Source organism: Cebus imitator, unplaced genomic scaffold, assembly GCF_001604975.1.
Source record: "Cebus imitator isolate Cc_AM_T3 unplaced genomic scaffold, Cebus_imitator-1.0 Scaffold106, whole genome shotgun sequence".
Taxonomy (NCBI): Eukaryota; Metazoa; Chordata; class Mammalia; order Primates; family Cebidae; genus Cebus; species Cebus imitator.
The window spans coordinates 3,450,966-3,468,688 of record NW_016107421.1 but is presented as its reverse complement, the minus strand read 5'-3'; the positions used below and the strand labels follow the sequence as shown (position 1 = coordinate 3,468,688).

General features: G+C 45.0%; 1 protein-coding gene across 1 annotated transcript in view; it reads left to right on the top strand.

The window, feature by feature from the left end:
• The window catches only part of IQCA1 (IQ motif containing with AAA domain 1), a 181,221-nt gene that overhangs the window by 99,431 nt on the left and 64,067 nt on the right, over nucleotides 1-17,723 (top strand). The window contains exons 9-11 of the mRNA XM_017537737.2: nucleotides 3,438-3,513; nucleotides 13,737-13,843; nucleotides 14,016-14,108. Coding sequence (XP_017393226.1) covers nucleotides 3,438-3,513; nucleotides 13,737-13,843; nucleotides 14,016-14,108 — 276 coding nt within the window. The remainder of the gene's footprint in view (nucleotides 1-3,437; nucleotides 3,514-13,736; nucleotides 13,844-14,015; nucleotides 14,109-17,723) is intronic.

The following is a 17,723-nucleotide window of genomic DNA, read 5'->3' as shown; positions in this document are numbered from 1 at the left end:
AGAGAGAGAGAGACAGGAGAGAGGCAGACAGATGATAAATAATCTCCAAGGAAAAATGTTCTAATTAGAGTGATTTTAAATTTCCCTTTTGTTCATGAATTCCCCCTCTCCTCCAGGCAGGCCTTGCTTTATCCACTACTGGTCTTTTTCTTGCTGCTCTTGCTGGCTTTTTGCTAACGCCCAGGTCTCTTGGGAGCCAGGAATGGGGCATAGCCAACCCAAGCCTGTGTCCTAGGTGGGACTTTCTTACCAGAGAGCTTTGATTTAGTGTGAGCCCTGGAAGGTGAGTGAGTTTTGTCGTAGGCTTTGATCTCCCTGATCTGGGTCCAGGTTCTCTCCCTGGTTCCCCGCTGGCCGCAGCTCCTCCTGCATGGCTTATGGGCTGGGTTCCAGGCAAGCCTGCCATTCCCCACACCTCCCCGTGAAGTGCGAGTCCCCTCCCCAGCACCCCAGGCCTCCCCATAGCTCTTGTGATCCCATTTCACGCGTCTCCCGTGCTTCCTGGTGCCTGGCAAGTACCTGCTTAAGGACTAAACCACCTGAACAAATACAAAGCTGAAAGACGCAGAGGACTCAAAGCAAAATGTGAAGCTGAAACATGCAAAGCTGAAATGTGCAGCTGAAAAAAGACACCGCAGATTCACAGATGAGAGTCAGGAGGGGCAGGAGGTGTGGCCTTTTGGCAACCTGGTAAACTGTGGTCTCAGGGGACCGTGGAAAGCCCCTGGGGACACTTGAACCAGCAGGTGACTTAATCAGAGCTGCAGTTGCCTCAGAAAGCAACAGAGGCAGCCAGTGTGCCTTTGTTAAGGCAGTAACCCAGCACTGTCTTGGGAGGGAGAGCCGCTGCCAGCCCTGGGCTGGGGCGGATTGGAGGAAGCCCTGGCTTTCCCAGCCACATGGGACACGCGCTGGGGAGAATCCGAGGACTCCACACCATTATTCCCATGGTTGTGTTTATTCTCATGTGTATGAGGAAACCAATGTATCCACTATGGTTTCGCCTTAGCAATAGAGTGCCTCTTTAAAGAACGTAAGTTCAAAAGTGAGTCTATTTAAAGAAACAATGGTTGGTCAGGGATTCTCAGATCTGGCAAAAATCACGAGGGATGCAGTGAAGTAGCAGGTCATTGGAGATGTTTTCATCAACCCCAAGGAGACCCTGTACGCGTTAAACAGTCCCTCTCCCGTCCCCGTCTGTGCCCCACACCTAGCCGTGGCCACCGCTAATCTACCTTCTGCCTCTGTGAGTCTGTCTGTTTTCATACAAATTGGATCATACACTGTGAGGCCTTTCGGGTCTGGCTTCACGCTCTCAGCGTAGGGCTCCATGGTTCCTCTGCTCCGTAGCCCGCGTCCATGTTCACTCGTTTCCGAGGGTGAGTTCAACCTTTCATTGTATAGAAATACCACATTGTGTTTACCTATTCATCCGTGGATTGAGCCTATACTTTTTCTATTCTTGTTTCATCCAGCAAATGTCACACACAGGCCACGTGGCCAGGCCCCAGGGCTGACAGGTGATTCCTCCCTGCTGTGTCTGGTGGGAAAGGGGGCCATTCTTAGGCAGTGACAATCCTGCAACAAAGGCAGGAAGGCCATCTGAGAGGCCTCCAGGAGGACAGGAGGTCTGGTCAGAGTCTGAATTCATCAGACAGTGTAGAAGAAGGGTAGCCTTCCAGGCGGACGGGACAGCAGGGGAAAGAGCATGGCGGGCGCAGGGAACGTGGCTTTGTCGGCATCTCTGTGGGGTTGGCGGAGGCAGGAGGTGGCAAGGGCAAAGGCCGCAGAGATGGGTGGGGGCACTCCTGGAGGACCACACCTGGCAGGGTTGTGTGTGGTCTGCTGAGGGGCTTAGACTGTGTCCTGTGGGGGATGGCACCTCCAAGGAGCTCCAAGACAGATGCTTTTGTGGGGCTTCCAAGGAAGGAAGTCCTGAGGCCAGGTCTGCTGCAAGCCTCGTCCAGCAGGAGAGAGGAGAGTGACCTTGCATTGGCCACCCTGGGAGCAAGGGGCCGGGGCAGTAGGACTGGAGGCAGAAGCAAGGAGACCCCAGGAAAGCCTGTGCGGCAGAACAGATGGGGTTTGGTGATGGCTTGGCCGTGGGGGGAGAGAGAGAGGAGAAATACCTCTGGATTTGATGCCTGGATACCACACAAACACGAGGAACTGTGGGGGCACCATGCTTAGGCCACCGCGGCCCGCAGCCCAACCCTGGAGCCCAGAAACAGAAGGACCCATCGGGTGCCAGAGTCAGGGCATGCTTGGGAAGCAACCCAGGGGAGGCACGCCTGCGTCACCCAACTGCTGCCCGTCCTCCCACTGCATAGAGAGTTCTGAGCCTGCTTCAGAAACCCAAGGACAGAACAGAGACCAGCATCATTCCTCTCGCCCTCTCTAAGGGTGGCAATAGCCATGGTGGTAGTCATCAGAAACCCGAGGCTGTGTCAACATTATCGCAGAAACATCACATGAGGGTTTGCAGGGCTTGGCCCTCACTCTTGGGCACAGGTGAATCCTGGTGGCAGAGGAGCAGAGAGGATGCTGTGCCAGGACTCAGGGCAGAGCTACAGCCCAGGCTGGCAGTGGGTAGCACCACAATCTCTCATCTTGGTGCACAGAGTCAGCAGCAGGAGCCAAGGATGGTGGCCAGGCTCTCTCTGCTGTGGGGTAGGGAGGTAGGTAGACCCTGGTTCCAGGAAGGAAGCAGGGCCCAGAGCAAGGCTGCGACTATGGATGGCTTCCAGGCTCAAGAATAGGGCAGGTAGCAAGAGGAAGGAACAGCCCTGGTGCTAGAATTGTGCCAGGCAGCACAGCTCAGCAAAGGACAGGGAGTGGCTCCAAGGGCTGGTTACAGGAATGTGGAGGAGGGAGGCAGATGGACTCAGGCTGGGAACTCAGCCTCCAGAGCTAGGAAGACCAACCTGGGTACAGTGGCTCAGGCCCATAATCCCACCACTGTGGGAGGCTGAGGTGAGCAGATTGCTTGAGCTTAGGGGTTCAAGACCAGCCTGGGCAAGATGGCAAAACCCCCGCCTCTGCAAAAAATTTAAAAAATTAGCCAGGTGTGGTGGTTGCACGCCTGTAGTCCCAGCTACTGGGGAGGCTGAGGCAGGAGGATCGCTTGAGCCCTGTCTCCAAAAAAAAGTTTTTTACTCAAAAAAGAAGACAGGACCAACGTTGGGGTACAAGTTACCCCAGGGGAGGCCACTGAGAAGGGAAAGTCATTAACAGCAGGGGACGCTTCCGTGAGCCTGGACCATCCACACGTGCTCAGTGGACATAGCACTCCCTGCTCAGATGGGCCAGAGGGTAACAGCCGGGGGGACCAGGACTGGGCCTGCACAGCGTGAACCCTAGTCATGGTTGTCACAGCATCTGCGCCTTTTACTGCCTGATCCTCCCTGTGATTAACGAAAATATTCTGCTTTGAACAGGAAGAAGATAAAGAGTGGAAAATGTCACCAAGTGTTTTTCTTTCTGCAATGAAGGAAGGAAATAACACATACAAAGGTCAGTTTGGGAGAACTTGCGTGGTCACTGAGACAGCAGCACACGCTGGGAACACTGTCACGGGAGGCTGCTGCATGCCACCCCCAGCCGAGACATTCTGCCTGTCTCTAAATTTCCTGGCCGGATGTGGTGGCTCACACCTGTAATTCCAGCACTGTGGGAGCCTGAGGTGGGTGGGTCACTTGAGGTCAGAAGTTCAAGACCAGCCTGGCCAACATGGTGAAACCCCGTCTCTACAAAAATACAAAAATTAGCTGGGTGTGATGGCAGGTGCCTATAATCCCAGCTACTCGGGAGGCTAAGGCAGGAGAATCGCTTGAACCATGGAGGTGGAGGTTGCGGTGATCCGAGATCACACCATTGCACTCCAGCCTGGGCAACAGAGTGAGACTACATCTAAAAAAAAAAAAAAAATTTCTTTTGGAGGCCTGAAGACATACAATTGGTTCAAAGGCAAGACACATATAGTCTGAGAAGACAGTCAAAACCTCCATCCTGTCTTTGAACCCCTAAGACTTCAGAAGAAAGATATTTTTAGATAGCTTAAGTTAAGACAATTGATACTGTATGTACAGTAAAATGTCTTAATCCTATTAGACTAAGACGTGTGCCTGAATTCTAACATACGATTGTCAGGTCAGTTGTTCAGCCTGGTGAGCATGGCTGTCATCTGGCTGGATCCACAGGTGTGGACACTGGCCTTCTGGATAGCTCCATTTTAATTTGCTAGAAGTATTGCCCAACTCCTGTGGTTCCACTGTGCCCTCGGGATAAATCCACACACAGTGACCTCCAGGAAGACCCCGGCCATTAGTGCTAGTGTGGAAGTTTCTGAAAGATGCAATCCAGATGTGAAGTGGAATCTTTCTGAACGTGAGTCATTCAGGGCCTCCTTCCCAACCTTGCTCTTCTCTGGATATTATTAACTTGGTAGATGTATTTTTAAATTGACTCAGGCTTTCGCCTCAATAACCGCACCTCATCCTAAGCAACAAAATGAATGTGGCCATAGGTTTGATACGCTAGTGATATAAGATAAAAATGTCTGTGTGCCACTGAAAATTCTCTTACGTGCCACTAGTGCCAAGGGCAGCCCCTGCACAAGATGCTGAACTAAAGTGGAAGCCCAGGGGACACGATGACAGTGGCAGGATTTAGCAGCTGTTTTCATTGGGAAGAAAGTAGGTCAAAAGGGAAAACTAATATTTATTAATCACTTAAGACATGCAAGGCGTGGAGTTTCCCATGCCCGTCTCATTTAATTTTCACAACTGAGAGAAGTAGATGTTGCCCCCCTCATGTGGGCAGATACTGGTAAAAGCCCTGCTGTCATCCAAGTTGAAGAACCCATCAACTCCTTAACGGTGCAGAGCAGTCACCATCAAAAACATTTTTTCACTTGCATGTTCCTTCAACAAACAATCGGCATCTCCAGGGTGTCAGGTCCAGTGCTAGCACAGAGATATAAAGGTAACACCTGCCAGCAGTGAGCTTCTATGGTGGGGGTTACGGGGTGGCATGGGGTGGGGACCGGGCATAAACTGGGTAGCTTCTGTAAGTTAGGACGTCAGTAACCACATCCAGTGGATCCTGCTGGGAGTTACTGTCATCCACACGGTGGGGCCATGGGCCCGGCCAGGGTGCCACTGGCATCAGGCGTGTGTCTGCGACAGCAATGCCATCTAAGACTCTGCTTTGCACACCATCATTTGGTCTTTACAGCCACGCTCACTGGCTTGGTACTGTATGTATCTATGAGATAACTCCCACGCCTTCAAACACGCCAGGTAACTTACTAATTCGTTTTCTTCTGAAGAGCACCTCTGTGGAGCCCTCCCTCTCAGCTGCAGTCCCTGAGCCTTCCTCGGCATTCACTGACTTCTTGCCTCTCCCTCATTTTGGTGGGACCCATTATCTAGGATGTCCCAAGAAGGGACGCACACAGGGGCGTTTTCGCTGCCATGGGCATCTGAATGCTGTCCTGCACTCACACTCAGAGAGCAGGTGCCCTGGGATGTGGAAGGCAGGGCTCCCTTCTTTTCTAACATGTCTATGTAAAGACCATGAGGCCACAGGAAGAAAGAAGCCAGAGAGCAAAACCCTGCTCTACCACAGCAGGAAGCTGGGGCCTCGTGTCTGAGACAGCTAATCAAGAAGTAGCATACGAGCATACTATATAGACACGAGGAAAAGAACACAGAGACCATCTGAAAGAGCTTCCACAGAGCCAGACCGCTGCTCACGCCACTGTGGCTGCTGCACTTCCTCAGCAGGCTGGGCGCGCTCCACCTCCAGCCCTCATGCTTTCTGATCCTCTGGTTCAGAATGCTTGTCCTTGGGGGTCTCGGTGCCAGTGAGGCCTTCCTTGAGGGCCCATGTAAAGTCACAGTCCCCCTGTGCCCACGCCCACCCCTTGCCCGCTGTACCTACTGCTTGGTACTGCGAGTGTGTGTTCACGGCCGCTTCTCACAGTGCGATGCCAAGTCCTTGAGGGCAGGGCTGTCCATTATCCACCTGCTCTGAGAGCAGTGCCTGGCCCATAATCAGGCTCAGTAAAGTCAAAGTGTAATAACTGAATTTGTCCTGTGTATTTTCTAATGAATAAATGAATATAGGAAAGAATGTATTGGATAATGTCATTAGCAGGTAGACAGTGGGAAAGGTCTTTTATTATAATCTTTTTAATACTCTGACTTTGTTTAAAACCATGTGTTATTTTGATACAAGCACAAATTAATTTGGAATAAATCTAATGTTCCCCTAAAAAAGCCAACTCTTGCAACCTGCTGACTGGCCCAAAATCTCTGCAAATGGCCCATGCCTTTTCTGTAACGTGTTTCCATTACTACTGAAAAAGCAGGCAGCGTTCCTCCTAGAAGCAAACCTGGAGTGTCATTTTCCTGGTTGGATGTTGTGGCATTGGACTTATTATCCACCAGGTCTTGAGTATCTTAAAGGAATTAAATGTCTTCCTCTTAGATTTATTTTCTTAAAAATCAAAGGTTTTCCTTTTCAAATAAAACATTAGCATTTTAATCACTAAGATTAACCCCCGTCCCCGCCTGCCCCTTGCCCCTCTTTCATTGCCCCCGGACGTGTGAAACTGCCTTGGCCTCGCTTTTCACATTCTTAGGATAAAAGCTTTTTCTCTGCTCTAGGAGAGAGTGGGGTAGTTGTTGCCCTTTGAGGGCCGTGAATAGCTTTCTGCATTTATAAATGTCCATGAAATTCTTGAAGGGATTGGAAAGTGCCCTGCGCAGAAGTGTCATGAGAAAAACAAAGTTGCAGTGGAAAACTCGATCCATTTAAAAGATCTACAGGGAAATGGGCAAAATGGCTCTGCAGTGCTTTATTTTCAATATAGTTACAACTCCAGAATGAGAATGTGTTGCACCTTACAACTGTTTCTACATAAGTAATCGTGTCATGATTTCCCTTCTGTTAAAGATTCTGCCTTCCTTTTATGATTAAATACATCGTTTCCTGATTTTAGTGAATCTAGTGAAAAAGTAGCTTCTGTAACTAAAAAAGCTGTTTTGTTTAAAACACCCTGATGTAACAGGTAGGTGCTGCTATTGTATAAGATTTAGAAAGCCTAGAAGAGGGGGTCTTATTAGTAAACAGCACGTTATAACACATTTAAACCTTTTCTAGAATTTTCAAGGGAGAATGCTTACAACTTTAAACACATAAAAGGAAGAATTGATTCCTTTTCCTACATTTTATTGCTGCGTGTTATTCCTATATTTTGAAGTTTTTCACAATTTAAATTTATGTACATTTCAGAAAATTTACTAGAAAACAGCATGAAGACACAACATACTAGAATCTCTGGGACACATTTAAAGCAGCATCTAGAGGGAAATTTATAGCACTAAATGCACACCAGAGAAGCAAGGAAGGTATAAAATCGACACCCTAATGTCACGATTAAAAGACTAGAGGAGCAAGATCAAACAAATTCAAAAGCTAGCAGACGGCAAAAAATAACTAAGATCAAAGCAGAACTGAAGGAGATAGAGATTTAAATAAAATAAAATAAAATAAATCTTCAAAAAAAAACAATAAATCCGGGAGCTGGTTTTTTGAAAAGATCAACAGAATAGATAGACTACTAGCCAGACGAATAAAAAAGAAAAGAGAAAAGATTCAAATGGATGCAATAAAAAATGATAAAGGGGTATCACCACCGCTCCCACAGAAATACAAACCACCATCAGAGATTACTACAAATACCTCTATGAAAATACACCAGTAAATCCAGAAGAAATTGATAAATTCCTGGACACTTACACCCTCCCAAGACTAAACCAGGAAGAAGTTGAATTCCTGAATACACCAATAACAAGATCTGAAGTTGCGGTAGTAATTAATAGCCTACCAACCAAAAAAAGTCCAGAACCAGGTGGGTTCACAGCCAAATTCTACCAAAGGAACAAAGAGGAGCTGATACCATTCCTTCTGAAACTATTCCAAACAATACAAAAAGAGGGAATCCTCCGTAACTCATTTTAAGAGACCAACATCATTCTGATAACAAAATCTGGCAGAGACACAACTAAAAAAGAAAATTTCAGGCCAATATCCATGATGAACATTGATGCAAAAATCTTCAATAAAATACTGGCAAACTGAATGCAACAGCACATCAAAAACCTTATCCATCACGATCAAGTCAGCTTCGTCCCAGGGATGCAAGGCTGGTTCAACATGTGCAAATCTATAAATGTAATCCATTACATAAACAGAACCAAAGACAAAAACCACATGATTATCTCAATAGATGCAGAGAAGGCCTTTGAAAAAATTCAACAGCACTTTATTGCGAAAAACCCTCAATAAACTAGGTATCGATGGATCGTAACTCAAAATAATAAGGGCTATTTATGACAAATCCACAGCCAATATTATACTGAATGGGCAAAAACTGGAAGCATTCCCTTTTAAAAACTGGCACAAGACAAGGATGCCCTCTCTCACCACTCCTATTCAACATAGTATTAGAAGTTCTGGCTAGGGTCATCAGGCAAGAGAAAGAAATAAAGGGTATTCAAATGGGAAGAGAGGACATCAATTGTCCCTCTTTGCATATGACATGATTGTATATTTAGAAAACCCCATGGCCTCAGTCCAAAATCTCCTTAAGATGATAAGCAACTTCAGCAAAGTCTCAGGATACAAAATCAATGTGCAGAAATCATAAGCATTCCTGTACACCAATAACAGACAGAGAGCCAAATCATGAGTGAACTCTTATTCACAATTGCTACAAAAAGAATAAAATACCTAGGAATACAACTAACAAGCAATGTGAAGAACCTCTTCAAAGAGAACTACAAACCACTGCTCAAGGAAATAAGAGAGGACATAAACAAATGGAAAAACATTTCATGCTCATGGTTAGGAAGAATCAATATTGTGAAAATGGCCATACTGCCCAAAGTAATTTGTAGATTCAATGCTATCCCCATCAAGCTACCATTGACTTTCTTCACAGAACTGGAAAAAAACACCTTAAACTTCATATGGAACCAAAAGAGAGCCCACATAGCCAAGACAATCATAAGCAAAAAGCTGGAGACATCATACTACCTGACTTCAAACTATACTACAAAGCTACAGTAACCAAAACAGCATGTTGCTGGTACCAAAACAAATATATAGACCAATGGAACAGAACAGAGACCTCAGAAATCACGCCACATGTCTACAATGATTTGATCTTTGACAAGCCAGACAAAAATAAGCAATGGGGAAAGGATTCCCTATTTAATAAATGGTGTTGGGAAAACTGGCTAGCCATATGCAGAAAGCTGAAACTGGAGTCCTTCCTTACACCTTACACAAAAATTAACTCCAAATGGACTAAAGATTTAAACATGAGGCCTAATATCATAAAAACTCTAGAAGAAAACCTAGGGAATACCATTCAGGACATAGGCATGGGCAAGGACTTCATGACTAAAACACCAAAAGCAATGGCAACAAAAGCCAAAATTGACAAATGGGATCTAATTAAACTTAAGAGCTTCTGCACAGCAAAAGAAACTATCAATAGAGTGAACCAGCAACCAATAGAATGGGAAAATACTTTTGCAATATACCCACCTGACAAAGGGCTAATATCCAGAATCTATGGAGAACTTAAACAAATAAAAAAAATAAACTCCATCCAAAAGTGAGAAAGGATATGAACAGATACTTTTCAAAAGAAGACATGTATACAACCAACAAACATATGAAAAAAAAGCTCATCATCACTGGTCATTAGAGAAATGCAAATCAAAACAACATTGAGATACCACCTCACGCCAGTTAGAATAGTGATCTTTAAAAAATCAAGAGACGACAGATGCTGGAGAGGATGTGGAGAAATAGGAACGCTTTTACCCTGTTGGTGGGAGTGTAAATTAATTCAACCATTGTGGAAGACAGTGTGGCGATTCCTCAAGGATCTAGAAATAGAAATACCATTTGACCCAGCAATCACATTACTGGGTATATACCCAAAGGATTATAAATCGTTCTATTATAAAGACACATGCACACATATGTTCATTTCAGCACTGTGAACAATAGCACAATAGCAAAGACTTGGAACCAACCCAAATGCCCATCAGCAATAGACTGGATAAAAAAAATATGGCACACACACACCATGGAATACTATGCAGCCATATAAAAGGATGAGTTTATGTCCTTTGCAGGGACATGGATGAAACTGGAAACCATCATTCTCTGCAAACTGACACAAGAACAGAAAATTAAACACCACACGTTCTCACTCATTAGTGTGTGTTGAATAATGAGAGCACATGGACACAGGGAGGGGAGCATCACACACTGGAGCCTGGGGGTTGGAGTGGTTAGAGGAGTCATAACAGTGGGTAGGGGATTGGGGAGGAACAGCATTAGGAGAATTACCTAATGTAGATGACAGGGCGATGGATGCAGCAAACCACCACCATGGCAGGTGTATACCTATGTAACAAACCTGCACGGTCTGCACATGTACTGGAGAACTTAAAGTATAATAAATAAATGTTTAGAAAAGAAAAAGAGCAATCCACTTCAAATGCAGGAGTCGTAAATTCTATGGGCCTTTGGTGTACACGCATCCTGCAAGCTAACCGCAAAATCTAAGAGTATGCAAGACAAAGAATGAACTTCCACATAGTAGTGACATCAAGTATTTCTTCCACCAATGGGATGCCTTAGACAATGTATGCAATGCTTCTTTTCTGCGCCCTGGCTCTCGGATTGGCTCTCACTGGGAAGGATTATGTGTAAGGAGAGAAATTTAGCCCGAGCTTCTCAGCTGCCTCCCGTGGGCCCACTGCAGCCCATCGGCCTTTTTCATCTCTTCTCCCCTCCTGTCGTCACACCTGTTTTTGGCTGATCACCTGCCACCTGTGGATGATGACAACCCTTGATCTTCAGCCTCACCTCCACAGTTACCTTCAGAGTCCCAACTAGCCCTCTTCCCACCCCCAGCTCTGGGTCTCCTCTTCTGAGACTGCCCTGTCTGGAGAAGGACACCTAAGTGCATCGGTCCTATGAAAAATTTACCACCTGGGTGATTTATTTTTTGTCTCTTTATAAGCCCACGTCAACCATTCTAAAAGACGTTTGCATCATTTTCTGCATGATTTTCTTTTTTTTCCCCCGTTTATTTATTTTATTGCATTTTAGGTTTTGGGGTACATGTGAAGAACATGCAAGATTGTTGCATAGGTACACACGTGGCAGTGTGATTTGCTGCCTTCCTCCCCATCACCTACATCTGGCATCTCTCCCCTTGCTATCTCTCCCCAGCTGCCCACACCCCGCCGTCCCTCCCCTGTTTCCCCCCAACGGACCCCCGTGTGTAGTGCTCCCCTCCCTGTGTCCATGTGTTCTCATTGTTCAACACCCGCCTATGAGTGAGAACATGTGGTGTTTGATTTTCTGCTCTTCTGTCAGTTTCATTTTCTGCATCATTTTCCAACTGCCTAACCGGCCTTGCATCACCACAGGCTGGGCCTCCATCTCTCTGTGGCAGAGACGGTGCTCTGCCAGCAATCCACACAGCCCTGCCCTTCGGTTTGCTGGCAGGAGATAGGCTAGCCGAGAGCCCTCGCTGGGTCCTGCCGGCACCCCCGCCATCCACTCCGCCCAGACACCTGCTGAGCCATCCACACTGTAGTCTGTCCAGGAAGTCAGGTGGACCCGCCTCTGCCGTGTGTGGCAAGCAACCCCTTCTTCCCAGAAAGTGTCATGCTCACTACCGGTATCAGCATCTGCAGCTTGTGAACCCAACACACTGTTTGAAAACTGGAGCTGTGTTTCTATGTCCTGTCTTCCTGCAGATGTCCTGTCCTGAGGGCCCTGCCTCTGACCACTAAAGGCACAGGCACTGGCCTCAGGGATCCGATTTCTCTTTGTTGGCAGGAAGCTTTGGGACATAGCTGTTTCTGGTGTGGCTGCTGTCCTGCGTGATCCTCTCCACCCAGGATGTAGATAGTATCAGTGAGGTAGGCTAAGACCCTGTGAGATGCTCTGCTTCCTGGGGGATGGCAACAATTAATTGGGGCTAAACTGGAACTGTATATCTTTAATTATATAAATATTTATTTAAAACAAATTATTAATTTATTCGTGTAACTTATATATTTTATTCCATTTACCATCACCGTATCGGTGTGAGGAAGGGGTATTTTCATTTCTCAGAAAGGGGAATAGGCTCTGCAAGGCTGTCCCCTGCCAATGTCACCAGCTGGTAGGTGGTAGGGCAGGAGTTCCGCCTGGCCACAAACAGTGGCACTTGCGCCAGGCTGTGCTGCCCCGGGCAGGTGGCAGGTGGCCAAAGCCCCCGGGATAATCGTCCGGCCCATTCGCCAGTTCTAAGCTGTGCGTCTAAATCTCCCCAGTCTTCCTCGGCCTCTCCTGGGAGTCCAGCTTTTCCAGGGTCTCACAGCATCTCATACCCACCCCACTCTTTATTCGTCCCTTTTGCCAATTCCTGGTCCTCTGTGGTTTGTTCAGAGACTCAACCCCTCCTTCCCATTGGTTTGTCCCGTGATTCTCTGGGGAAACTTCTCTATGCTGGGTCTTCACATTTGATGGCTCTAGGTCTCTAGCAGCCAGACTTGTGCTTCTGTCTGTGACCGTGACTTTCCTCCCAACAGAGAGTTGGAGCGCCACCCTTTCCTTTCTCTGTCAGAGAGTTATGCCATGCTTGTCGGGGGGTGGGAGGTCTGTGCTGAGAAATCTCCTTCATTCATTCACCACCCCACCTGTCTTGGAGGCCTGCAGCCTCTGCTGTCTTCACAAGCAGTAGCCTTTGTCCCGCAGAGGTTGGGAGCCTCTGTCCATGCCCTGGGTTCTCAGCTGCCTTCCCAGGTTAAAGGTCATCACAGCCCTAAAGTCAATTCCCAGTGAAGTGGCCAACTGGGTGGCCAGTTGTCACTGGACATGTTCCAGCAAATTTCCTGTAGATTCTCAACATAGATTCCAGGAAGGTGTCTCCTTCCCCAAACTGGCAAGTCTTGGCTTCCCACGTGAGACCTCTTCCAAGTCCCACATCAAGGATCCAGCTGTTCCGCACCTCAGCATAACCTCCCTTCTGAGTAAGGAGCTCTATTTCCATTTATTTTAGTGATAGGAAGTTATTCTTATTTTCTCTAGGGTCATGTTTCTCTAGGGCCACCCTCCTAACCACGAGGAGGAGGCAAAAGGGAAATTTTAAATATGTGTGATTTCAAAAACATCCAAAAAGTAATTCAGAAATATAGATGTTGAATTAGGAAGAAATATTGGGTACTCGTGTGTTTAGTGTTGTCTGTTTTACAATAGGAGACAAGAGATAATTCCTGGAGAGTTCAACAGGCAAAAAAATCTTTCATATTTTAGTGAATCATTTGAAAACAAAAAAAGTAAGATAAAACATTACAAAAAGGTACACCTATGATTGTATAATCCCACCATTAACATATTGTTTTTACTTGATTGTGATAATACAGTAAAATACTGTTATATCAATGTTTTTACATCAGCAGTTTTTTTCTTTTTCTAAGGTATTAACAAGCACATATATGAATCTCATCTGTCCAGCTTATTCTACTCAGACTTGCATCCTATGCGATAGCATATAAAGTTAGGCTTATGTTTATATTGCAGTAACTGCTTTTATTAACCTACATCTTTTTTAATTTTTTTTCCTTCTTTACCCTTCTGGAGTGTAGACATCTGGATGAACAAAGATGAATCTTGGAATTTCTCTCAGGACTATGATCCAGAACTGATCAAAGAGGAGAAACGGAAAGAATTGGAGTCAGAGATCAGGGTCCAGGTACAGCTACGTTTACGGTGTGGTGATAGCACGCCATGTGCTGCAACCATTGTGCTTCTTTACAATTTCCTGTTGATGACCTACCCCATAATGTGAAGGATTTTTAAACTTCGCAAATGAAACACAAGACATGCAAAGTGATTTAAAAGTGTTATGTTTTGTATTCTGCTAGGTTGATGAGTTGATGAGACAGGAGCTAAAAAACTTAAAGCTAGCTGTGGACAGAGAAAGGGAGCACCCAGAGAAAGCAAGAAAGAAGAAGGAGGTGAGCGGGGTAGGAGCCTGCAGAGGGGTGAGTGGGGCCAATTCAGCCATGAAAAGCAGCCCTGCCATGCTGTGGCATGTCCAGGAGGGCTGCCGTTGCCAGGACACCTCACGGGGAAACATGCCTGCCTTTGGTAAATCGAATTGGTCCACCATTTAACCTTTGGGGCTGTGGGTTCATAAATAGAATAAACCCAACCATCTGAGAGTAACATCTCCCCAACCCTGGTCAGTTGCAGATTCATATTAGCCAAGCCCCACTGAATGACAGCTATTGAAGCACATTCCCCAAATGGTCCCCCATCTGTTCCTATACATAGATCTATAAGGGAGGCCAATGGTAATGAGCGGGTTTTTATAAGTAGGGGAATCACAGGGCAAGGAACTGTATGAATTGAAGTGTAAGTTGCCACGGATCCATCTCATAGTGGTTTATAGTAGGTACCTGGATCAGAGTATCTGAAGTTCATTTAGTTTGGCCCCTACTTCTACCTTCATTCCAGAGACAGCCTTGCCGTTGGGGCCAGAATACCCAAAGTAGACAGCTGAGAGTTCTTCTCCCTGTCAGCTATCCCTGCTATCCCTCCCCCAGCCCCGTACTCCCCATCAGACCCCAGTGTGTGATGTTCTCCTCCCTGTGTCCATGTGTTCTCATTGTTCAACATCCACTTATGAGTGAGAACATGTGGTGTTTGGTTTACTGTTCTTGTGTCAGTTTGCTGAGAATGATGGTTTCCAGATTCATACATGTCCCTGCAAAAGACATGAACTCATCCTTTCTTATGGCTGCATAGTATTCCATGGTAATTTATGCCACATTTTTTTATCCAGTCTATCTTTTATGGACATTTGGGTTGGTTCCAAGTCTTTTCTATCATAAACAGTGCCACAATGAACATACATGTGCATGTGTCTTTATAATAGAATGATTTATAATCCTTTGGGTATATACCCCGTAATGGGATTGTTGGGTCAAATGGTATTTCCACTTCTAGATCCTTGAGGAATCGCCACACTGTCTTCCACAATGGTTGAACTAATTTACACTCCCCCCAACACTGTAAAAGTGTTCCTATTTCTCCACATCCTCTCCAGCATCTATTGTCTCCTGATTTTTTAATGCTTGCCATTCTAACTGGTGTGAGATGGTATCTCAATGTTGTTTTGATTTGCATTTCTCTAATGACTAGTGATGATAAGCATTTTTTCATATGTTTGTTGGCTGCAAAAATGTCTTCTTTTGAAAAGTTTCTGTTCATATTCTTTGCTCACTTTTTGATGAGGTTATTTTTTTCTTGTAAATTTGTTTAAGTTCTCCATAGATTCTGGATATTAGCCCTTTGTCAGATGGTTAGCTTGCAAAAATTTTTTGCCATTCTGTTGGTTGCTGGTTCATTCTATTGATAGTTTCTTTTGCTATGCAAAAGCTCTTAAGTTTAATTAGGTCCCGTTTGTCAATTTTGGCTTTTGTTGCCATTGCTTTTGGTGTTTTAGTTGTGAAGTTTTTGGCTATGCCTATGTCCTGAATGGTTTTCCCTAGGTTTTCTTCTAGGGTTTTTATGGTATTAGGTCTTATGTTTAAATCTTTAATCCATCTGAAGTTAATTTTTGTATAAGGTGTAAGGAAGGACTCCAGTTTCAGCTTTCTGCACATGGCTAGCCAGTTTTCCCAACACCATTTATTAAACAGGAAATCCTTTCCCCGTTGCTTGTTTTTCTCAGATTTGTCAAAGATCAGATGGTTGTAGACATGTGGCATGACTTCTGAGGCCTCTGTTCCATTCCATTGGTCTATATCTGTTTTGGTACCAGTACCATTCTGTTTTGATTACTGTAGCTTTGTAGTATAGTTTGCAATCAGGTAGTATGATACCTCCAGTTTTGTTCTTTTTGCTTAGGATTGACTTGGCTATGCAGGCTCTTATTTGGTTTATATCAAGTTTAAGGTGTTTTTTCCAGTTCTGTGAAGAAGGTCGATGGTAGCCTGATGGGGATAGCATTGAATCTGTAAATTACTTTGGGCAGTATGGCCATTTTCACAATATTGATTCTTCCTAACCATGAGCATGGAATGTTTTTCCATCTGTTTGTGTCCTCTCTTATTTCCTTGAGCAGTGGTTTATAGTTCTCCTTGAAGAGGTCCTTCATGTCCTTTGTTAGTTGTATTCCTAGGTATTGTATTCTCTTTGTAGCAATTGTGAATGAGAGTTCACTCATGATTTGGCTCTCTGTTTGTCTGTTATTGGTGTACAGGAATGCTCGCAATTTTTGCACATTTATTTTGTGTCCTGAGACTTTGCTGAAGTTGCTTATCAATTTAAGGAGATTTTGGGCTGAGAAGATGGAGCCTTCTAAATATACAATCATGTCATCTGCAAATACAGACAATTTGACTTCCTCTCTTCCTAAGTGAATACCTTTATTTCTTTTTCTTGCCTGATTGCTCTAGCTAGAACTTCCAATAATATGTTGAATAGGAATGGTGAGAGAGGGCACACTTGTCTAGTGCCAGATTTCAAAGGGAATGCTTCCGGTTTTTGCCCGTTCACTATGATATTGGCTGTGGGTGTGTCGTAAATAGCTTTTATTATTTTTAAGATATGTTACATCAATACCTTGTTTATTGAGAGTTTTTAGTGTAAAGTACTGTTGAATTTTGTCAAAGGCCTTCTCTGTATCTATTGAGATAATCATGTGGTTTTTATCTTTGGTTCTGTTTATGTAATGAATTACATTTATAGATTTGCATATGTTGAACCAGCCTTGCATCCTTGGGATGAAGGTGACTTGATTGTGTTGGATAAGCTTTTTGAAATGCTATTGCATGTGGTTTGCCAGTATTTTATTGAAGATTTTTACATCGATGTTCATCATGGATATTGGCCTGAAATTTTCCTTTTTAGTTGTGTCTCTGCCAGATTTTGGTATCAGGATGATATTGGTCTCATAAAATGAGTTACGAAAGATTCCCTCTTTTGTATGTTTGGAATAGTTTCAGAAGAATGGTACCAGCTCCTCTTTGTATGTCTAGTAGAATTCAGCTGTGAACCCATCTGGTCCTAGACTTTTTTTGGGTGGTAGGCTGTTAATTGCTGCCTACTTCAGACCTTGTTATTGGTCTGTTCAACGATTCAGCTTGTTCCTCGTTTAGTCTTCCTGGTTAAGTGTCCAGGAATTTATCCAAAATGGATAAATTCTTAGAAATATACAACCTACCTACAATCTAGAAGAAATAGAAAGCCTCAACAAACCAGTAACAAATAAAGAGATTAAATCAGTATTCCAAAACCTTCCTGGGATCCTGGAACACAAAAGGACATTAGGGAAAAATTAGTGGAAACCTAATACACTTTGAGTTTTTAATTGATAATATTGTGCCAGTGTTGGTTTCTTAGCTGTGACAAATGTCTCATAGTGATGTAAGATGTTAATATTGAAAATTATGGATCCAAGATGGCCGTTTAGGAACAGCTCAGGATCGCAGCTCCCAGTGAAAGCGCAGAGGGTGAGTGGACGCCGCGTTTTTATTGCCCACAGACCAGGAAACTCCCGGGCAGAGGTGCTCCACGGTCGCTAGCGCGGCTGTTTCGGCCAGCGCGGCTGTGCCGCCAGCACC